The sequence below is a fragment of the Caretta caretta genome, chromosome 10 (genome assembly GCF_965140235.1).
Source record: "Caretta caretta isolate rCarCar2 chromosome 10, rCarCar1.hap1, whole genome shotgun sequence".
Lineage (NCBI taxonomy): Eukaryota > Metazoa > Chordata > Testudines > Cheloniidae > Caretta > Caretta caretta.
In genome coordinates, this window is record NC_134215.1 from 60,040,608 (window position 1) to 60,064,976 (window position 24,369).

General features: G+C 43.1%; 1 protein-coding gene across 1 annotated transcript in view; it reads left to right on the top strand.

Annotated features, from left to right (window-relative positions):
- NEDD4 (NEDD4 E3 ubiquitin protein ligase) overlaps nt 1–24,369 on the top strand; it is a 127,697-nt gene that overhangs the window by 17,453 nt on the left and 85,875 nt on the right. Inside the window, exons 2-4 of the mRNA XM_048866771.2 lie at nt 9,599–9,672; nt 17,981–18,059; nt 18,827–18,865. Of these exons, the coding sequence (XP_048722728.1) occupies nt 9,599–9,672; nt 17,981–18,059; nt 18,827–18,865 (192 nt within the window). The remainder of the gene's footprint in view (nt 1–9,598; nt 9,673–17,980; nt 18,060–18,826; nt 18,866–24,369) is intronic.

A 24,369-nucleotide genomic window follows, 5' to 3' on the forward strand; every position in this document is an offset into this window, starting at 1 on the left:
GCCACCCCCAACCACTTGGCACCCTAGGCGGCCACCTAGTTTGCCTAGTGGTTGCACCAGCCCCGATTAGAAGAGCCAACCGTGGAGCTCTGTGGCTGAGGGAGGCTTTAAAAGAGCACTTTACTAGTCAGCCACAGTAGAGTTCTGTTTTTTCTGTGAAATAGTGACGTTACGTTCTATACGATTTTATGAAAATATGCTAATGAGTGTGAATATAATGTAACTGTAATATCTTTCATGCAAAAGGTCTCTTGTAAGGTATCATTACAAAGCTTATACTCTACTGAGTGTGGTCATCCTATTTGTATGAATGTATCATTCTTGTATTGGAAACTAGAGTTATGAAATATAACTCTGAGATCTTATTGTAATTATGCAAAGTGTGGGCCATTAATGGTGGCTTGGAATCTTGATGGCTCCCATTAACAAGGACAATTGGTTGTATACGGCTCTGTTTACTTGTAAGTCGTCTTGTATATGTGTGTGCTGGCAATTGGTAATGAAGTCTTACAGTGACATGTGATCATGTCACCTGAACTGGAATCCATCTTTAACCTGGTGCTTTTCCATTTAGAAGGAGGGGTGTGAACCCAGAAGGGACAAAGGATTCCCACTTTGTGCAAAAGATATATAAGGGGGTGGAACAGAACAAAGGGGGCTACAGTCATGAGAAATCCCCTAGCTACCACCTGAGCTGGAAAAAAGACTATATTGGGGAAAGGATTGGGCCCAGATTGGGAAGGCATTCAGTCTGTGAAAAAAGCCTATTGAAACATCTCTGAGGGTGAGATTTATCTGTATTCAGTTTTCTTACTGTATTAGGCTTAGACTTGCATGTTTTGTTTTATTTTGCTTGGTAATTCACTTTGTTCTGTCTGTTATTACTTTTTATATTTAATAAAATCACTTTTTACTTATTTAACCCAGAGTATATATTAATACCGGGGGGGGGGGGGGGAACAGCTATGCATATCTCTCTATCAATTTATGAGTTTACCCTGTATAAGCTTTATACAGGGTAAAACAGATTTATTTGGGGTTCGGACCTCATTGAGAGTCAGGTATCTTGAGTGCTGGAGACAGGAGCACTTAGGCTGTTTTCAGTTAAGCCTGCAGCTTGTGCGGGATATGGTTCAGACTTGGATCTGTGTTTGCAGCAGGCAAGCATGTCTGGCTCAAACAAGGCAAGGCACTGAAGTCCCAAGCTGGCAGGGAAAACCGGCTCCAAGGTAGTCTAGGCAGGTCAGGTTTCGGTCCCAAAGGGGTTTCTGTGATCCAACCCATCACCAGTGTGTATTGTGTATTTTAGATTTTATGTTGGTAATAGGGTGACCATATTTCTCGAAGGGAAAATGGGGACACAATGTGGGGCTAGGTCAGGTCTGGCTCCAGCTGCACGTGGGGCTGGGGTCACTGTTCACCAGAGACCTGCCTGTCCCCCCCACATGTGGGGCTGGGGCTGATGTTGCTGGCGTTGCCCCCCTGCATGGGGCTGGCATCGATGCACACGGCCCCACCACATTCCTCTGCACTGTACTGTTTTGACAAAAGTGGGTCTTTGTCCCATTTGCTCTTGCGCAAATGGGACAAATGCCGACTTTTGCGCGCCCCCCCCCCCCCCCCTCCAAAAAAAACAAAAAAGTCAGGATAGGGCTTAAAGGACTGTCCTGGCCAAAATGGGACTTGCGGTCACCCGAGTTGGTAGGGTCTTTGCCTGCTGCTGAGTTCCATAATGCTTGAAGTACATTCATAAATATCACTGGGCCTTTGCCTTCTGCTGTATATTCCACAACTCCTGGTGTGAACTCATAAAAATACTTAGGCTTTCTAAAAATAGAACTTCAGTTTTGTTAACTGCTGTTTGGCATACAATAAAATCCAAATAAAAACAAACAAGGTTAAAAGCTTTTGCCAACAATCCTGAGTGAAAAAGAAATAAACAGTAAACATTTTATGCCCGTGTATGTAAGCTGTAGTCCAATGAAGTTCATTGTGGCTGTATACACACCAACCTGTGATATTTTTTTTCACAGGTCTGGATGTGTGTAGCTAAGGTTCTTATCCCACTGTGTGGTGGTAGAGGTAAGGATAGACGCCACAGTGCCATGTGGAATGCTGGGGGGTGCAAAGAGCAGTAGCCAAGGAGTTCTCAATGACTGCAAAGGTTGCTGAGTGTGATCTTTGGGCTATAGGCCAGCCATGCTCTGCAACTCTTGTGTGTTGCCTGAGCAACCCCATTATGTCATGGTGCATTTCCCACTCTCAGTGCAGCAGCCACTGTAGAATACAAAAGAGAGGAAAGACTGAGAATAAAGGGTCCTCTAAGATCTTTGATAATGGTCCAAGACAACTGTGGCTTGAAGGAGCTCACAGAATATCGCCTTCCTAGTCCTCTTCTTTGTCATTCTGATCAGGGTCAGACATTCAGCAGTTGTAGAGCAGGGGGAGACCCCTCAAGACCACAGTGCCAGGGGCTGCTGATAAAAACATACACTGTTAGATTTACAGTCACAACAGAAAGGGGGGAAGTCTCTCAACTCCCTTTACGTGACTCTCCCAAATACCCTTAATAAGAAATGCTTATTGACCCTGTAGCTTTGGAGCACCTTGCTACAGACTTCTCTAAAGCTCAAAACCATGGTGAATGTGGCCTGGCAGGGGGGAATAATGTCACATGTTCCTATATGGTTTGGCCCCCTCTCTCGGTACAGGGAAATGACAGTAAATATATTGGCACTGTTCTCACAAGCAATGATTTTTGGCTGATATCTCTCACTTGAGGGTGACAGAGGCACAAAGCCCAGCTGTCCTAAAGCTGCCCTGCCCCCATTCAACCCCCCTATTCCCTGCCCCCTGACTACCACCCCAAACTCCCCTGCCCTCTATCCAGCCTCCCTGCCCCCTTACCGCGCTGCCCGGAGCACCAGTGGCTGGCAGCGCTATAGCCGCGCTGCCCGGAGCACCAGTGGCTGGCAGCGCTATAGCCGCGCTGCCCGGAGCACCAGTGGCTGGCAGCGCTATAGCCGCGCTGCCCGGAGCCAGTCACACTACTGCGTAGCACAGAGCACCGGGTCAGGCTGCTGCTCTGCAGCTGCGCTGCCCGGCAGGAGCTCGCAGCCCCACCATTCAGAGCATTGCGCCGGCAGTGCAGTGAGCTGAGGCTGCTGGGAAGGGGGAACAGCAGGGGAGGGACTGGGAGCTAGCCTCCTGGGCCAGGAGCTCAGAGGCTGGGCAGGAGGGTCCTGTGGGCCAGATGTGGCCCGTGGGCCATAGTTTGCCCACCTCTGTGATAAACAGCATACTTCTCATGGGCCCCTGCATAGCACAGCAAGCCAAAGAAATGAAAAGTGGAGGCTGATTCTACCTCCGTTTGTTGTACTTATACCCAAGCACATAATGCTCACCTAATGTGGATTGTGTAACAAGACTGCCGTACAACGCTTTTTAGAATGTATTCTCTAACCTTTTATTTTCTCACTTTTTATCCCAGTAAAACAATTAAAAATCAATCAGTTTGTCTTAACTTGTGAATAGGCCAAGTGCCATTTTTATATGGGGACAAAGGTCCTGGGAAGAATGGAGGGGGGAGAAGGTTTGAGGGAAAGGAAAACAAATAAAACAAAACACACTGCAAAGATTAGTTCATGTACACACTTATCCAAGCTTCCTCCCCCTTTGTCAGAGAGCTCATCTGCGCTTTCCTGGCAGGACTGGCTAGACTCCTCTGGAGTTTCAAATAGTTCTAGGCTCTCAGCGTTTTTTGAGTCCACTGTCCTCTCCTCCCTGCCATGAACAGCAAGGAGGAGGGTCGTTGTTATAGGCATCAACGAGGGATTTAAATATTGTTTTAAAAGTTCATCGGTTAAACAATTAAAATGATATCGTTTAACCGGTTAACAGATTTAAATGGAAAGAGGTTGGGGCTGCTCTGGCCAGCAGACGCAGGCCGGAGGCCACTCCTGAGGTCGGCTTGCAGACGCGGGCCACCAAGGGTTGGGGGTTAACAGTTAGGCTGCGTTAACTGATAAGAGTAATGCTTACCGGTTAACCGCTGACTGCTTTACATCCCTAATATCAACAGTCATCTGCAGGGTACCAATGGGGTGACTGCTAAGATTGGCATGCAGTTCATAGTGAAAGCAGCAGGTCTGCAGTACAGCATCAGGTCTTGTGTTGCTCTCTCTTGCTTTGTGGTATGCTTAGCATAGTTCCTTCACTTTCATGCTGCATTGCTGCTGATCCCTGTCATGCCCCATTGCCAGCATCCCCCTGCTCAATCTACTCCTAAAGTTGTTGTTTCTGTGAGTGAGCCACAGCTGTACTTGCACAGCCTCTTCTTCGCACAGGCCAAGGAGATCCTGTGCTACTTCGCTCTTCCAAGCTGGAATACATCTAACAGCTCTCTCTGTGCATGTAGTTGGCATGGTCAGTTGAGCAATTGGATGCAAACAACAGAGGTGAACTGGTGGTTCTGCTCACCAAGGTGGACAATAAGGAAAAGGTATTTCAAATATATGTGGTGGGGAGCTGAAAGGAGGTCCTGGTAGGAGAACAGGCATCCAGCCTCTGTGACTCCAGGGCAGTGGAGATTGTGACTGGAATTATCACTGCAGGGAGAGAGGAATTGTGGAATTCATGCCGGAAGACTGTTAGTCAACATCGCTAATGCAGTGTCTACTCATGCTGTGTTGACCTCACTAGGATGACCATGGCTCTGTGCTGCTCTGAGATGTGGTGCTACTGCTTCACTGTAACTGGCCGCTTACCAGGTGGGAGACCAATTTAAGTGCAGCCACATGTATAACTAAGTTGATGCAAGTAGATTTGTGTTGACCTAACTTAGTAGTGTTGACCTGGCCTTTGATCCTACCACATCATGGACTTCTTCTCTCCCACTCCTTTCCACTATTAAAGATTTTCAGAAGAGGTTGGTCTTGGATGAAACCATCATGGACAACTGACTTGTCGAGACTAATACAGTGTAGTTGTAGCCATGTCTGTCCCAGGATTTTAAAGAGACAAGGTGGGTGAGGTACTATCTTTTTTGAGCCTATTTTTGTGGGTGAGAAAGAGAAGCTTTTGAGCCACATGGAGCTCTTCTTCAGGTCTGGGGCCACAGTTGGTGCAATAAAAGATATTACCTTGCCCACCTTGTCTCTTGTTGTGACCAATACAGAACTCTACCTGTGGCCAACAGATCTGCTTTTGAAGAATGTGGGTGTTTATTACTGCCTAATCCTCCAGTTTTAACAGTGCAGATATGGTGTTACTATGTCTTTTTTTAAGATTTATCTGTATGGACTGTATATAAATTTTGGCTTTTGGGACAGAATCCATAAAGCCCCTTAAGCTCATAATTTCCATTGAAATCAATGGACATTAGGAACCTGAATACAAATTAGGAGCCTAAATTCCCTTTGTGGATTTTATGTTTGGCACCCAAGTTTTTATGTAACCAAACTTCATTTTAACCACACAAAGTAGCAGACTACAATAGGTTTCCAGTTTTGAAAATGCTGTCACAGGTTGTGCCTTTCAAAAGTTCTTTGGTCTACAGAATCTTCTGAGACTGCATCTTCACCCAGTGTTAAAATTAAGACTGGTAATGTGTAGGCCTAGTCATTCAGGTGAATAAAAAATACTTGAACTACTTAAAAAAATTTCAGTGCAAGCTTTATCTCCTTTTCTGAGAAGCTGTGTATATGCTGGAATTTGTTGAATTTCATCTCTGTTAAGCCTATCAAATTATTGCATAAACTCAGACTTGTCTTGGGTTGTTATATGCATGATGTGAAATGCCATTCATTCTTTGTTAATTCTTGTATTGAAGCTTTATTGATAAAGAGTACATTGTTCATACCAACAGTCTAGTATATTCAGACTGCTGTGCTTAGCTTTGTATATTTACTAGGTTAATCTAGTATTAGGTCATGAGCTTTTGACTGATTACACTCTGCTGCTTTTTTTTTAAAGACTCCCTCATTGAACTATTCAACAAACTATCAAGTCTAATACCTGGTAGTTCTGTTTTTATGATGATAGAAATGAGTTAAGCACCAAAATCTATTGTAGCTAATATGTTTAACAGACTTGGGGGTGAGGCAAAAAATAGCATAATATAGTTGCAGCTTTGCAAAGAGGGTCCCAAGCCTAGTGAGGGGTTTGTTTTGGTGGCTCCTGAAATGGGAGAGGGCAAAAGGACAGCATAGACTGGGTCCTGCAAGATTTCTAGTCTCCAGCCGGACTTCTGGGGTAGGCTTGAGATCTCACAAGATTTGGCACCATAAGATCTTGAGGGATTTCGCATGAGATTTAGATCCATGATAAGAGTCGTGTTCAGAGCCACTTCCTGTTTGCTGATTTCCGATAGTTTATCCACCCTCCCTCTCTTATCTAGGTCACTGTGGGTTGTGATTGTTGCCTGCTTTGGGGCTGGAAAGGAATTTTTCACTATACCAGTAGATTGGCCAATGCTGGTTGGGTTTCTTACCTGCCTTGTAGCAGAACCTCAAGGTGGGGTTTTGGGCTACCGAAGGGCTGGAATTCTCCCCCTCCCAGAGGTCACAGTTTAGACCATTGAGTCATTTAATTGTCACAACTTTTGGCAGGTGCCCATTGCAGGAACTTACTGGTTTAGGCTCCAGATCCAAAAAGGCAACGTAGTGGGCATCTCCTTTCAAAATGGGGGCATTGTGACTAACCCCCTAGGAACAAATGCAAACCAGGGGGTGGGGCACTAGCATAAGGGACCACCTCACCAATGCACTTGATGGCAGTGCTGGCTGGGGCAGGGGGTCTATGTCCCCTCTTGCCTCAACCCCTGAAAGAGGCAGGGATGCTAGTGGGCGAGTGGAGGCACCCAGAGACCCTCCTAGTGTGATGATTGGCTGCCCCTGCAGAGGGAACCCTTGGGAATTGGCAAAGGATCAGTGAGGTGGGAGTGACTGGTGGGCTGTCCCCCAGCAGGAACCATGGATGTAATTTGACTAATAAAAGTTGTGGCCTGGTTAAAACCCACACCACATGTTCTTGCCCTCTTCCCTGTGCTGAGCACACCAAACTACCATTTGAGCATTATCTCTTCAAGGTTATTAGCCCAAAGTGACTTTCTAAACATTGTAAAGTTGGGAATGGGGGGAATCTCTTGTTCCCCAATCTGAGGTTGTGGGAAGGAAATTTTTTTTTGCACTCCATCATGGCAAATCCCAAAGGGCCATAGCTCCCTTACAGATTGAGCATCACCTGGATCAATTTCTAGCTAGGTCCTTAAAGTGAATATCGATCCACACTATTTTATGGTCATCATTGGCAATCTTATGCCACCAAAGCTTTTGGCCACCACGTGATTGCCAGCCATGTAGCAGCATCCCCCTGCCTGAGCCTGGCTGCCCAGGTCAGGGGCCAAGTGAGCTGGAGTCCACTCCCTCTTGCATGTTTCCAGCTTGTTTGGCCCGGGTCTGCAGAGGCAGAGTGTGGGGGCACCACCACCACCTTTGCAGCCATGCTCTTTCAGGGAGCTGCTGCACCACATAGAGCAGAGACCCAGAGTGGCCACTTTAGCTACATGAGAAGCAGGTCCAGCCCGCCCGGGCACGGCTGCCAGGTAGAGCAGCCAAACGTGCCGGGAGGGTGTGGCGTAGCAGGAGAAGGACGGAATCCCCTTCCCCCACACTCAGGTAACATTGGGTGGGGAGAGTGGCAGCGGACCTGGGCTGGGTGCAGGATGGGGGTAATGTTGCTGGGCAGAGGAGACACATGGGGCAATCACGTGTTCTCCCCTTTAGATTGTCTCTTGCACACACCCACATGGGGAGGCATGAGTCATCTGTGGGTCCAGCAGAGAGGTCTCAAACTACTGGTCACTTACAAAGCTATTATCAAAGCAGGGAATTGTTAATCCTTCTCCTTCCAAAATGGCACTGGAACAGTTCTAGCATTCCTAATTGTGTTGGTTTCCGAGGTCATCCCAAGAGGTCTAATCTATTAAACTTGATAAGGCATCCTATGCTATGATATACAGAGCCTTACAGCATGCCAACTTTGTTCTGAATGTATAGTTCCTAAATTAAGCTGTTATTGTTCTACCCTGAATAATGAGCAATCCTTTCCACCCCCGCTGAAGGAACACCTAGAATTTAACAAACCAAACTGTAGTGATACTAAGGTCTAGTCTGCACTAAAAAATGGTTTGCTGGTATAGACTCAACTTAGATCAGTAAGAGTGCTTTTGCCAGTATATAGTTTATACCAGTCCCCCTGAATGAAATAAGCTATCCTGGCAAAAGCACTCAGATCTGTTTAACTGTCTACATTAAGGCTTTTGCCAGTACACAAATGTAATTTTTTTTTTAAAATCACACCCCTAACCAATATTACTGGCAAAAGTTCCTAGTCTACATCTGGCTTTGCTCTCTGTTAACCGTCTTTAGGTTAGCAGTGTGCCCTTGTTGCCAAGAAGACCAATGGCATTTTGGGATGTATAAGTAGGGGCATAGCGAGCAGATCGAGGGACGTGATCGTTCCCCTCTATTCGACATTGGTGAGGCCTCATCTGGAGTAGTGTGTCCAGTTTTGGGCCCCACACTACAAGAAGGATGTGGATAAATTGGAGAGAGTCCAGCGAAGGGCAACAAAAATGATTAGGGGTCTAGAACACATGACTTATGAGGAGAGGCTGAGGGAACTGGGATTGTTTAGTCTGCAGAAGAGAAGAATGAGGGGGGATTTGATAGCTGCTTTCAACTACCTGAAAGGGGGTTCCAAAGAGGATGGCTCTAGACTGTTCTCAATGGTAGCAGATGACAGAACGAGGAGTAATGGTCTCAAGCTGCAGTGGGGGAGGTTTAGATTGGATATTAGGAAAAACTTTTTCACTATGAGGGCGGTGAAACACTGGAATGCGTTACCTAGGGAGGTGGTAGAATCTCCTTCCTTAGAGGTTTTTAAGGCCAGGCTTGACAAAGCCCTGGCTGGGATGATTTAACTGGGAATTGGTCCTGCTTCGAGCAAGGGGTTGGACTAGATGACCTTCTGGGGTCCCTTCCAACCCTGATATTCTATGATTCTATGATACCTACCACTTGAAGTAATATGTTTCCCATAAGAGAGCGTTTTGCAGAGGTAATGTTGAGGTTTTTATATACAAATGAAAAACCCGTTTGCAGCGTATAACAATCCTTTATTCTTTCGGTTGTCCTCTGTCTCTGGGAATTTCCTTCCTTACTGACTGATTCATCCTGTTGAGCAGACTCTTCATTCTTTTGGTCTTCCAGGAAAGAAATGTGTAATCTGGAGGACATATCATGATAACTTTGGGATATTGGCAATTCAAGTTAACTAAGCTCTGTTTTTAGCATGGTGTGAATCAGTGGTGGTAGTATTTAATAAGGGATGCAAGTAAAACAAATCTGCTACTGAAATTCAGGATGATTTCCATCAAAATATAGTATCTGGATTAGACTAGCTTTCAGTCTGAAATCAGTTATGCCAAAGGTTGGTTTGTTTTGTTTGTTTTTAAACTATGGTAAAATAAAGTTTAAATTGAGGTTGGGATGGACTCTAACTATAAATAGGGTGAAAACTTTATTTTATGTTTCAGGAAAACACACGAATTGTGAGGGTGAAGATCATAGCTGGAATTGGTCTGGCCAAAAAGGATATCTTAGGAGCCAGGTAAGGGTATATGCTTGGTCTGGAGAAGCAGAGTTGATGGTACATCATTTTCTTCACAGAAATCTAATATTGGATAATACTCTGTTTACTATCCCAACTAGTACCAATGTACCTTCAAGACCTGTTAAACTTCCTTGTGCCAAAAAAAAAAATTAAAATATGCTAATTATCCAGTCTCTGCCCCTTTCTAATAAGGCTGTCAAACTGAAGACTCCTTGCAGTCTTGCCCAAGAGTCGACTTGGTCAGGTGTCATATGCATATTTTTCTGCAGGTAAGGTTGTAGCTAAATCACAATAGCTCAAAATATTAGCTGTGAATGCTGTAATCACTGTTTTTATCTGTGCCTTAGCAGCTGGGAGTAGCACCTGCATTGAATGTTGGTAGGAGCTAGACCAGTGGTCTCCAACCTTTTTACGCCCAAGATTACTTTTTTGAATTTAAGGGCAACCCAGGATCTACGCTGCTCCACTCAATCATCCCTTAGTCACTCACCCTCACTCACTTTCACCAGGCTGGGGTAGGAGGTTGGGCTTTGGGAGAGGGTGTGGGCTCTGGTTGGGGCTGAGGGGTTCGCAGGGTGGGAGGGGGCTCTGGGTTGAGCCTAGGGCAGGGGTTTGGGGTGCAGGAGGAGATGAGGAGTGCAAGCTCTTGGAGGGATTTTGGGTGCAGGAGGGGGCTCCGGGCTAGGGCAGAGCGCTGGAGTGCAGGAAGGGATTAGGGTACTGGCTCTGGGAGGGGGCTCAGGGCTGGGGGTTGGGGTGCAGCCTTCCACCAGGCAGCACTTAATTCCAACAGCTCCTGGTTGGCGGTGCAGCATGGCTGCTGCTAAGACAGGCTCCGTGCCTCCTCTCACCCCTCCCCTCTCGGGAATAGCGTTGGGCAGGCTTTGGGAACAGCGTTGGGCCGAGGCAGGCAGGGAGCCTGTCTTAGCAGTAGCCCTACTGTGCTGCTGGAGATCACTATTGACTGGGAGATCCTCTAGGATCGACTAGTCAATCACGATCAAGCAGTTGGTGACCGTTGAGCTAGAATATGGCACACAATCCACCAGCTCAATAGATGTGGGTGACTGTAGAAGGGAGAAGCACTCAGCTAACACAGCTATCAAACTAGCAGTCTGTATAGGGCAGGGGATGATCAGACTGACTTAAAACATTTTCAGTGGATGAGGACCAGACTGTCTACTAATGCAGTAGTTCTCAACCAGGGGTCTGGAGCCCCCTGGGGGCTGCGAGCAGGTTTCAGGGGACCACTAAGCAGGGCCAGCATTAGACTCACTGGTGCCCCAGGGTAGAAGGCCAAAGCCCCACTGCATGGGGCTCAAGCCTGGGGTGGGGAGGCCCTGAGCTCTGCCACCCAGGGCTGAAGCTGAAGCCTGAGCAATGTAGCTTTGCAGGGGCCCCTGAAGCATGGGGTCCCAGACAACTGCCCTGCTTGCCGGCCCCTAATGCTGGCCCTGGCTTTTCTATGCAGAAAACTAGTTATTGTGTCACAGGTGGCCATGGAGTTTTTATAGCATGTTGCAGGAGGGGGGAGAGCTCAGAAAGAAAAAGGTTGAGAACCCCTGTACTAATGGAAATAATTTGCAGGGATCCCCTGTAGGGTTGGAGACTGGTGCTACATAACTCTTAGTAAAATTAGCCTTTCCTGTGGCACAGTTCGAAGTTTAGGAAGGCCCACTCAACACAGATAGCTATGTTTAGTATTAATATCCTTGCCCGTTGCTCAGGCACGTGTATAGTAACACCATGATTCTAACACTGGCTTTACGGAAGATACCACAATGTGTAATGGTATTTTTCTGACATTAAACTGAAGTCAGAGTATTGTAAAGTTGTCAGACAATCTCTTTACCTTTTTACTTCTCTGTATATAACCATAGTTAACCTCAAATATGGTGGTGGCAATACTTCAAAAATAGCTTTCTGTATTACAATTTAAATATTCATTTGGAAATCATCATCTTTTGTTGTAATGCCAAAACTGTTCTTATGCCAAAACTTTTTATACTTAATAAATCTGAACAAAACTCCTTGAGCATTCACCCAGCATGAAGAAACCAGTTTAAAATAGCATTGCATTTTGGCTTTGTATAACAGACTAGTTCAGTCCTTGTTCAAGGTAGTTGAATTAAAATGGCTCTTGTACAAGTCTAAAGCTTATTTTTTACTATTTCTTCTTCGAGCAGACAAAAGTTCATTTGTCCAAAGAGCTGTTATACGTTAACTAGCCTTAGTTCAGATCTCTCTCAGCTTGTGAAACAGCCTCTTGATTCTCTCAATGGCACAGGGACTCAGCACACTCTCACGTAGGTGGAAGATGTAAAAGGAAGCCTGCTGAAAAGCCAGACCTGTGAGCTCAGAATGTTAATCTGACTTTACAACCTTTTTAAGACCGAATCAGCTGGTTAGCTGTGAAAATATTATAACTCCAGTTGATCATTTCTGTAGACATGCAAAAAACAGTTTCAAATAATCAGATGGTGGATGTGCTATACAAAGACCTTTAAGATCAGACTCTATCCTGATTGCACCCAAGTATTATCTAGGAAGAACGGAGCATTTGGGGATCAAGAAGCAGTATTTCGTTTGAGCCCGATCTTATACTTGGAAACTGGTTCTGTGTAAAAACAAACAACAACAAAAACCACTTTTTTGTTTTCATCTCCTCAGTATAGGTTATCTACTATTAAATGGACTTGTGTAACCCAGAGTGGGGTGACTGCTATAGCCTTAATCTGCTATTAGTTTAGTGCATTGTTGCCAGTAGAAGCTGTAGTGTTGACCAGACTTGACAGTAAAAATACCAATTGTTTGAAACTGTCCTTTAACACTAAATGTCTGAATCCTTTCTGTTGTACCTTCCATAGTTGCTAACACCGATACTGAATTTAAGGTGTAAAGTTGCCTAATGTAGATGCAACTGAAACCATTGCCGCCTTTAGTAAGATTAATTTCTGATATCACAGCAGGGAGTTAAATCTTTGGATCTTCAATATGGGACTCAAAGTTTCTATTTAGTTTGGTGCCTCAGAGCTGATGCTACTTAATCAGAGCAATGCCTTTTGGAAAGGATCTCTTGTAATTTGCTTAACTCTAACACCAGTAGTGTGCTTCCACATGTGGAATATGGATAAAAGGATAGGGGGAATATGATTTGGTATCCTATAAAGGTTTTCTAGGACTCATTTCATGTGGTTAACTATCAGTAACTTAACTAAAAGCGGCAAAGAGTCCTGTGGCACCTTACAGAAGAACAGACATATTGGAGCATAAGCTTTTGTGGGCGAATACCCACTTATCGGATGTATGTAGTGGAAATTTCCAGAGGCAGGTATAAATATGCAAGCAAGAATCAAGCTAGGGATAACGAGGTTAGTTCAATTAGGGAGGATGAGGCCCTCTTCTAGCAGTTGAGGTGTGAACACGAAGGAAGGAGAAACTGCCTTTGTAGTTGGCTAGCCATTCACAGTCTTTGTTTAATTCTGAGCTGATGGTGTCAAATTTGCAAATGAACTGAAGCTCTTGGTTAGTCTCTAAGGTGCCACAAGTACTCCTTTTCTTTTTGCGAATACAGACTAACACGGCTGTTACTCTGAAACCTGAAGCTCAGCAGTTTCTCTTTGAAGTCTGGTCCTGAAGTTTTTTTGCTGCAGGATGGCTACCTTTAAATCTGCTATTGTGTGTCCAGGGAGATTGAAGTGTTCTCCTACAGGTTTTTGTATATTGCTATTCCTAATATCTGATTTGTGTCCATTTGTCCTTTTATGTAGGGACTGTCCAGTTTGGCCGATGTACACAGCAGAGGGGCATTGCTGGCACATGATGGTGTATATTACATTGGTGAATGTGCAGGTGAACGAACCGGTGACGGTGTGGCTGATCTGTTAGGTCCTGTGACGATGTTGCTGGTGTAGATATGTGGGCAGAGTTGGCATCGAAGTTTGTTGCATGGACTGGTTCCTGAGTTAGAGTTACTGTGGTGCGGTGTGTAGTTGCTGGTGAGAATATGCTTCAGGTTGGTGGGTTGTCTGTGGGCAAGGACTGGCCTGCATCCCAAGGCCTGTGAAAGTGAGAGATCGTTGTCCAGGATGGGTTGTAGATCACTGATGATACATTGGAGAGGTTTTAGCTGAGGACTGTATGTGATGGCCAGTGGAGTTCTGTTGGTTTCTTTCTTGGGCTTGTCTTGCAGCAGGAGGCTTCTGGGTACACGTCTGGCTCTATTGATCTGTTTCCTTATTTCTTCATGCGGGTATCGTAGTTTTGAGAATGCTTGGTGAAGATCTTGTAGGTGTTGATCTCTGTCTGAGGGGTTGGAGCAAGTGCGGTTGTACCTCAGCGCTTGGTTGTAGACAATGGATTGTGTGGTGTGTCCGGGATGGGAGCTGGAGGCATGAAGGTAGGCATAGCGGTTGGTGGGTTTTCTGTATAGGGTGGTGTTAACGTAGCAGTCACTTATTTGCACCGTGGAGTCTAGGAAGTGGACCTCCCATGTGGACTGGTCCAGGCTGAGATTGATGGTGGGGTGGAAGCTGTTGAAATCATGGTGGAATTCTTCCAGGGTTTCTTTCCCATGGGTCCAGATGATGATGATGTCATCAATGTAGCATAGGTAGAAAAGGAGCGTGAGTGGACAAGAGCTGAGGAAGCGTTCCAGGTCAGCATAAAAATGTTGGCATATTGTGGGGCCATGCAGGCGCCCATAGCGATGCCACTGGTCTGGAGGTATATGTTGTCACCAAATTGGAAATAACTGTGCGAGAGGATAAAGTCACAGAGCTAGGCAACCAGTTGTGCTGTGGCATCATCAGGGATACTGTTCCTGACAGCTTGTGTTCCATCTATGTGTGGGATATTCGTGTAGAGAGCCTCTACATTTATGGTGGCTAGGATGGTGTTTTCTGGAAGATCACCAATGCATTGTAGTTTTCTCAGGAAATCAGTGGTGTCACGGAGATAGCTGGGAGTGCTGGTGGCATAGGGTTTGATAGAGTCTCCACATATCCGGACAGTCCTTGAGTGAGAATGCCAATGCCCAAGATGTTGAGGTGTCCAGGATTTCCGGGTTTGTGGATCTTGGGTAGTAGATAGAATAACCCTGGTCGGGGCTCTAAGGGTATGTTGATTTGTTCCTGTGTTAGTGTAGGGAGTGTCCTGAGTAGATGGTGCAGTTTCTTAGTGTATTTCTCAGTGGGATCTGAGGAAAGTGGCCTGTAGAATTTGGTATTGGAGAGTTGTCTGGCAGCCTCCTTTTGGTAGTCAGACCTGTTCATGATGACAACAGCACCTCCTTTATCAGCCTCTTTGATTATAGTGTCAGGGTTGTTTCTGAGGCCGTGGATGGCATTGCATTCTGCACGACTTAGGTTATGAGGCAAGCGATGTCGTTTTTCCACAATTTCTGCCTGTGCACGTCGGCGGAAGTATTCTATGTATAGGTCCAGACTGTCATTTCGGCCCTCAGAAGGAGTCCATGTGAATGGACACAGACTGTGAATGGCTAGCCAACTACAAAAGCACTTTCTCCTCCCTTGGTGTTCACACCTCAACTGCTAGAAGAGGGCCTCATCCTCCCTGATTGAACTAACCTCGTTATCCCTAGCCTGATTCTTGCTTGCATATTTATACCTGCCTCTGGAAATTTCCACTACATGCATCCAACGAAATGGGCATTCACCCACAAAAGTTTGTGATCCAATATGTCTGTTCTTCTATAAGGTGCCACAGGATTCTTTGCTGCTTTTACAGATCCAGACTAATACAGCTACCACTGTGTTACAGTAACTTAACTAGTTTGTCAAGATTTTGTTTAAAAAAAAAAAAAATACTGAGCTTGCATACCTGGCTCATTGGGATAACTTTTACATATGAAGTTTGTTATTCTTAAGTACCTGTTCCTTTGAGATGCTACTAATTTCACAGGTTGTCTCTTCATGACACACACGTATGTTTCTAAGCTGTTTAGCCCATTTTCTAGCATCTCTGCCAGTGCTCGGGCTGGCTTACAAATATTAGCTAATGTGATGTTCTCCAGCTTGCCCAACACCACAGACTGAGCCAGGGACTTCCAGAGCTGAAAGCCTGGATTTCTACAGCTATAGTTGAAGAGCCACACTCTCTAGCTGGGAGGCTTAACTGATTGGTATCCTCCGTCAGTCCTTTATAGAATGAATGCATAAACCTCACTGAACAATGGGTTGCACTTAAATACATGGCACTGAAAACAGTCCCACTGCACAGTTAGGTAATCCAATCTTGACCTATAGTAAATTAGTGGGTTTTTTTTAAAATGTACAGGAAGTCACTGTTTCTGAGAAGTTTGATGGAAACTGAGAGATTCTGAGAGGTTCCAGAAGTCTCTGCTGAAATGGTTTAGAACAGTGCAAATGTGAACACAGGGCAAAACTACAATGATGTGCAGAATGTGAAACGGGATGACTAGTATGGACACATTTAATCAGATGTGCTTAAATTAATTGTCTAGAATTATCTAGTGTAGGCAGAGTTATGTTGTTTAAAAGCTAATAGACAATTAAGTAGATAAGGAATAAAAAGAATCCTAGTAATGGTGTTGGACCATTACTAGATGGAGGTGGTAGAATTAGCATTGATAATGGAGAAAAGGCAGAGGTATTCAATAAATATTTCTGGTCTGTATTTGGGGGGGTAGGGAAATGTAATCAGATCATATAACACTTTCCATTTCATCAGTATCTCAAGAGAATGTTAGACTTCTTGAATCAGCATGTCTGAATAACTTGAATCTAAGAGTTTTTAAAGAGCTGGCTGAGCACTGTCCCATTAATGTTGATTTTAAATAAATCTTGGAACACTAGCTTTCTTAAGTTCCTCTGGAACTTCCACAATGTGCCAATATTTAAAAAGGGTAAACAGGATGATGTGTTTGCTTATAGGCCTGTCAGTCTGACATTGATTCCAGCCAAGATAATGGAGTGGTTGATACAGGATTTTGTTAATTGAGTATTAAAGGAGGGCAGTATAATTAATACCACTTAATAAGTGTTTATGGAAAATAGATCCTGTCAAACTGATATCTCGTTATGAAGTTTTAAGCTTGGTTGATAAAGGTAATAGTGATGATGTAATATATTTAGACTTCTGTAAGGCATTTGACACAGTATTGCACATTTTGATTTAAAAAAAACAGAGCTATTCAAGATTAACAAGGCACACATTAAATGGGTTAAAAGGTGGCTAACTGATCGGTCTCTATGTAATTGTAAACAGAAAATCATGGAGAAGGGGTGGTTTTAGTGGGGTCCCACAGGGATTCGTTCTTGACCCTACACTATGTAACGCTTTTATCAATGACCTGGAAGAAAACACAAAATAGCTGATAGTTTGCAGATGACACAAATTGGGGTGGTATAAATAATGAGGAGGAGAGGTCACTGATACAGAGCGATCTGGATTGGGTGGTCAGCGTGGTGCAAGCAAGCAAAATGCATTTTAATATGGCTAAATGTAAATGCATACATCTGGAAACAAAAAATATAGGCCATATTTACAGGATGGGGAACTATCCTGGGAAAGCACTCCAAAAAAGATTTGGGAGTCATGGTGGATAATCAGCTGAACATGATCTCTCGGTGAGATACTGGTCAAAGGGGCTAATGGGATCCTTAGATGCATAAATGGGTATCTCAGGTATGAGGGGAGAGGTTATTTTATCTGTGTATTTGGCACTAGTGTGACAACTACTGTGACACCGTGTTCCCAGTTTTAGTGGTCAGCAAATCAAGAATATTGATAAACTGGTGAGGGTTTTGAGAAGAACCACAAGAGTTAAAGGATTAGTAAACATAAACTGAACAGGCAGAGCTCTGCAAGGTAACAAAGAAAAGATTAAGGGGTGACTTCATCACTGTCTATAATTACCTATATGGGGAACAGTTATTTCATAATGGGCTCTTTAGCAGATAAGGGTATGGCTGGAGGTTGAAACTTGGTAAATTCTGACTGGAAATAAACTGTACATTTTTAACAGTAGAGGTAATTATTGGAGCAATTCAGGATCTGATGGATTTTCTCACTGTCTATCTTTAAATCAAGATAGAATGTTTTTTAAAGCCTATGGTCTAGTTCAAAAAGGAATTGCTTTGATTAAGTTCTTTGGACTGTGTTCTACAGGTGGTCAGACTAATGATCACAGTAGTCCCTTCTGCCCTTGAAATGTAAGAATTTTCACAACTCTTGTTCATTTAAACATTTTAAAAACTAATTAAGAATAACACTGACAACTGTTGGAGATTTATTTTTTTTAACTTCAGCCCTTTTTTTCCAGTGATCCTTATGTGAAAGTGACAGTGTATGAGCCAGTGAATGGAATCTTTACCAGTGTTCAAACAAAAACTATTAAAAAGGTTAGACTTATCTCCTTTTTTTTTTCTTATTTTATCAAGAATCCAGGCAGAAAGTTCAGATTGGAATAAATAGGACTGCATTTCCCCCCCTACCTCTTTGGGGGTAAGAGTTGGGGGAATCTAAGGAAGGGAACATGCTATAATTTACACTGTTAGTTCTGCAACTTAGCTGTGGCATTGCTGTGGAATTCTCATTTCAATGCGTTTCTTAATGGCAGGGAATGGAAAAGGGGTGTATAGTCTCAAAAGCAGGCCATTCATGGGAAGGCCTGGTTCCATCATGGGGCCTTCACCTTTTCTCTCCCTTCCTCCATCTCTAGCATAGCTCACTGAAGAGCCATGCTGCTATTGGTCCCTCTACGACACATAGAGGGACAAGTAGAAGTTAGTTTTTTAGCTCACTAACCTCAAGGCCACTAACAACTACAAAATGAGTTGGATTTGGAGGAGAGCATTTAGCAGAATCACTGTTCCCCAACTTAATATGCACTCCATAACTGCCACAGTGGCATTCTTTCTGCGCCTTTTCCGTGTGCACCGGCCAAAATCTAGCAATATTTGTGTGAGTTGGCTCCCTTCTGCACTACACTGGAGGAGAGCATGAGGCCTGGTTTTTATCCTCTGACTGTTTGTATCTTAACTAGCAACATTAAAAACGTATTTATGCTTAAGAGAGTGTCACATCAACTGACATAGATGCAGATCTTCAAGCAAGACAATAGTACAGAACACTATGTATAATCAAAATGTTGTCTCTTTATCTGTAGACCTTGAATCCAAAGTGGAATGAAGAGTTCTTGTTTAGAGTAAGTGCCTTTATTAGTTTGATTACATATTTTTACCTTCTTTAATGTAATATGCAAGATATTTGCTACTAATATGCACTTAATACTACTAAAACACATACTCACACAACTTGCTGTGTTGTAGTGCAAAATACCATCTTGTAGCGAATTTTCTTTGTGGTGGGGTAGAAATTTACAGAATGGGGGGGGGAAGCTCATATCTACATCAGAAACAGACTAACTGGTTCTGTATCTGTTTGAGGTGGGTTATTAAGCGCTGATTTTTAGTTGAAGGAGAAATTTTAATATTCTGAAACACTGAATAGGCTGCTCTTCCTAACTATGCAGTTCTCCAGCTGCATTACTTTTGGTGGGGGTTAGATCTAACCTTTAACTTTTTTTTAAAGGGCTTATTAATCCTTTTTACGTGCACCAAACCAGCCTCTAGAGGGCAGGCAACAACTTAACATTTTCTGCTTAACTCTCCTCCTAACTTGGACTCCAATTCAGGATTTAAAAAGATACATCTATTTCAAAGTAAATTAGATAATTCAAAGCAAAATATTGATAAGAGTTGCTTAGTCATATTAGTCAGTCTTTTTATATTGATCTGGTAGCAATGGTAACACCTGGAAAAACATGGATATATAAGCTTGATAGCTGAGCCATTTAAACAAAGTATGTAACTACTGAATTTGTGGTTACTTGTACAGAGTTATATTGGTAAAGTTTCTAGAGAAAAATGCAGAAAGATGTGCTTGCTGAGTATTGGGAGTGGGGAGGAAGCAGCGAAACGGAAGTCATTAGGTCCTGTAGACCGTAAGAAAAGGATACTCAATCCATTTTTGCTCCATGCCATGCCTTTCCCCATCCTCTCTTCAGGATACCATTTCATGAGGCCGTACGTAAGAAGGAAATTAAGAGATCCAAGGCAGATATTGCAGAGTAAATAGCTAAAAATATAAATACAAATAAGAGATTCTGTAAGCATTTCAGAATGAGGCTTTTGAGGGAGCTGGTGGACCCACTGGGCCACCAAAAGGTAAGAATCTAGGAAAATAAGGATGTTGCTGAGAAACTGTTTTGAGGTGAGGTCTTTACTAGAGCAGGAGAGTTGTTGAGGGACTATTAGAGATTGATGTGTCAAAAGAAGAGGTGCTGGAACAAATTGATTACATAATAAGCATCATGCCACCTGGACCTTGTGACCTATCTCCAAGACTTCTGAAATAATTTAAGAATTAGCTGCTTGCAAAAATGTGCAGCCTTGTTAGAACAGACTACTGTACTAGAGGATGGGAGGGTTGCAACTGTAATACGTGTATCTTTGAAATAAAGTGCTTGGAATAATCTTGAGAGTTAAGAGACCAGTAAGCGGACTCATGTACATGGTATATTAGTAGAAATAATTAAAATATAGAAGGCATACAAGATCATTATCTTCTAGGACTAACCAGCACAGCTTCTACACAGGAAAAACTGGACCTCACTAACTTTTTTTTAGAATTGTTTAATACGTCAAACTAGTGGATAAAGGAGAACAATTGACATTTATTTGGACCTGCAAAATGCCTCTTGATGGCCCTTACAAGAGATTACTAAAGAAACTAAGTAGTCATGGAGTGAGAAGTATATTAATAGTCAAGGGTCAGTAACTGGTTAAGACAGGATACCATTGGAATAAGTTAACAGTGGTGCGACAAGGCTCCATTTTAAGACTGGATTTTCTGTTTTGGAAAAGGGGAGCACAGTTGGGTGATAACTTTCAGATAACACATCTGCTTGAGGTTAGTCAAGACTAAAGAGCGGAGTTTTCAGAGATGCAATCAGGCAAGGTGCCAAATGAAATTGTGTGCCTTCGTGCACAGTAATGCACATTGGAAGGAGTAATTTAAATTACTTGTATGTGTTACTGGATACTAAATTCAGTTTGCCTAAGGAAAAAAGACCTGAGCATCACTGTGACTAGAACAGTGAATACCTTTGTTCAATGTGCAGCAGCAGTCAAAGAAAATAGAACGTTAAGATGCATAAAGAACAAGATAGAGAATATAATGACCTTATAAATCAATAGTATGCCCTCGCTTAGAATACTATGAGTTCTGACTGCTGCATCTCAAAAACATAGCAGAATTAGATGGAGTTGAGAGGAATTAAAGAAATGGAAAAACTCAGAGCAGAGATGATTAAGTGTGGACCCAAAAGCAGACGCAATAATGAATGGGTATAACAAAGGCAGACTAGGAACTTCTGGTCACTTTTTGCTGTAACACAAGAACAAGGGTACATCGATGAAGTTGAAAGGTGAGAGATTCAAAACTAACTATACAGTTTTTCTCACAATCTAAAATTAGACTGTAGAACTGATTTCCATAGAATATCAGAGGTCAAGAGCCTTGCAGGAGTTCTAAAAAAGAATGGTCTTAAATGTATTGCAAATATACAGTCTTATAGTAATAGTCTTGACAGGGATATACCCTGAAGCACCAGGATTTAGAAGCCAAATTTTAACTATTGGATCGTGGGGAAGGGTTACAAGAAAACTTAACCTGCCCCCAAGTTATCTGGCAAGTACAGGGTTTCTTGCACCTTTCTCTGAAATACATGGTACTAGCTCCTGCTGGGGACAGGGCAGTAAATTAAATGGACTGCACTACTGATCCAATATGATAGTTTCATTGTTACTTCTGCACTGTTTCACCTGGATAGTCAAAAGTATCTCTGAGTCAGTGTGGGGGAATGACCTAACTAGTTTGGGCACTCTACAGCACCATGAGAGCTCACAGAAAAGTCTAGCAGTAGTAATGGCCTTCCTACCTTGATGACTGCCTGATAAGAGCCAATTCATAAAGGAGTGCATCTCCTTTATCCTCTGGTTAAAAAGTGAGACATGATGGAACCAGGGTTTGATCATAGCCCCAGCCTTGCCTCATCAGTTCCAATACACTGATTTACTGGATGTAGTAGTGGATTTTCAAGCCCTTGTGCCCAACCTACTGGATTTCTTTGCCTCAGAATTGAGGTCCGGTTCTACCACTCAACTTGAGGTCCAGTCTGACAGCTGTATGCTTGCTGGATGAATGTGTTCTTTATTGTTCTGCAAGAGAGTTCTTTGAATTTTTCCAGAGCAAGGAATCTTCTGCAAGAAAGAACGAGGAGTACTTGTGACACCTTAGAGACTAACAAATTTATTTGAGCATAAGCTTTCATGGGCTAAAGCCCACTTCATCAGATGCATGCAGTGAAAATACAGTAGGAAGATAGAGATAAATAGATATACATGCACACACACAGAACATGAAAAAATGGGGGTTGCCATACCAACTCTAACAAAACCAGTCGATTGAGGTGGGCTATTATCAGAAGGAAAAACTTTTTTGTTGTGATAATCAGGATGTCCCATTTCAAACAGTTGACAAGAAGGTCTGAGTGGGGAAAATTAGCATGGGGAAATAGATTTTAGTTAGTGTAATGACTCATCCTCTCCCAGTGTTCATTCAAGCCTAATTTAATGGTGTGCTAGAAACTTATTCTGAAGTGAAACTGCTTCTCCATCTGGGAAAGACTGGATTTCATCTTCACCAGTCTTCTGTTCCATTTGTCCTGGACTATTGGATCTCCCCCTTACCGCTGAAAGTTTTGTTTTTCTGTTGTACATTGGTTCATGGCACTTGTATTCTTTCCTTGTACTTAAAAGGCTTGGTTTATGTTTTACCTCCTATTCAAGAGCAGTCTCCATCCTGGGACATGCTGCTTTTCAAACTGACAGTGCAAGGAAATTCTGGTAATAGCTCCATATCTTGAAAAAGAGGGCATTCCTGGTGGTGAATCAACTAGGTGAGTTTACAATCTAGACGAACTAATGGATGACCCACAGTGGCACACTCTATGCTGTGTCCTTATAAGATAAGGAAGATCTTTTGACCCAATGTAAACTTCTCCCAATAGTGGCTTCTAATTTTAATTAAATCAATCCTCTAACCTACGGTATTTTACCACAAGCCTTATTCACTACCTAGGGAGGCTGGGTTATTTACCTCATGGGACTAAACCATTTCGAAAATCAGTTACCCTCATATGCTACACTAGGGGTTGCTAATTTCTGCCCAAAAGTAAATGTAGTAGCTAATCGCTACAGATTTCGCCAGTGTGAGCAGAAACCAGGGGAAACTATAATGCAGTATATTGCTTCCCTGAGGAGTCTGATTGTAATTTGTGACTTTGGGAATATGGCAGATGAAATGATCAGAGACCAGCTCATTGAGAAAACAACCATACTTCTTGTAAGAGAGCGCTTACTTCTGTAACCACAACTTACGCTAGAAAAAGCAATAACCATTGCTACTCAGATTGAGTCAGCTACAGCTGAAGCCAAAATAATGAGCAAGGATACAGGAGGCACGGTCCAGGCTGTGACTCCTTTGCAGAAAAGTTCACTACCACTGCAGAAACACAATTGCGAGAAGAAAACTAATGAAAAACCACTGAATCAGCAAATTCAAAATACAGTAAAAGCATGTTTTTGCTGTGGATCTCCACAACACCTTGCAAGCTACACAGGATGTCCGGCAAAAGTAGCTCAGTGCAATCATTGCAAAAAGATTGGACATTTTGCTAAAGTATGTCGCAGTAGCCAGTTCAATCAAAAGGTGCATGCAGTTACAATACCAGATGTTACTGTGCTGAGCGTGGACAAAATCACTACAAAATACCCACTTTTGGGCTAATTTCACTTCTGTCAAAGTGGATCTGACTCTCCATCACTGTTGTTGGTTAGCAAGGATCCAGATACCAAAAAGGAGATGAGCATGTTGCACCACATCTAAGGCATCCTCTACTGAATGTTTTAAATATCTACATAGAGAACGCTGCTACCTGGATTTATGGCCATACTGTACCTTCATGGAGGAGTATTTGCTGGATTTAGCTGCTATGTGATACAGCAGGTTAAGGAAAGCCATCTTGCAATCTTTTTTGTCAGTTTTTATAAAGACACAGATAATGAAAAATACAAAAGGTTTAATGACAGTATATGTTCCGAAAATTGCACAAACTGCAGGATTTCCAATAGAATTCTGCAATTTTGCAGCTTGTTAAAGCTGCAAGACCAGACAATACTACATACACATAATACGATAGGAAGATGGGAGTCACAGTAATAAAGTAAAGACCTAAATGAATAAGGAGAAATAAAGAGAGGAAAGGGAGAGAATGGATTAGATAGCACTCTTTGAGTATCTCAAGATTATTTTTTATCCACTGTCTAGAAACACGATCCAAATATCTTTCAATTCATATAATTGCTCTCTACAGCAATTGGCTATTCTTTCTTTGGCTGATTACTCATACAGTTCCAAATACCACAGTTCTGTTCTGGGCACAAAGCTACTCTTCCACTTTGGTAAAATTATGTGCTTGATGATCATTGTTGCCCTCAAGAACCAAAGTCTTTTTGTGACAGAGTAAACCCAACTGGCAGGTAAATTTTGGCAGAGGTTTGGCTATTGAAGTCAAATACTATTTTA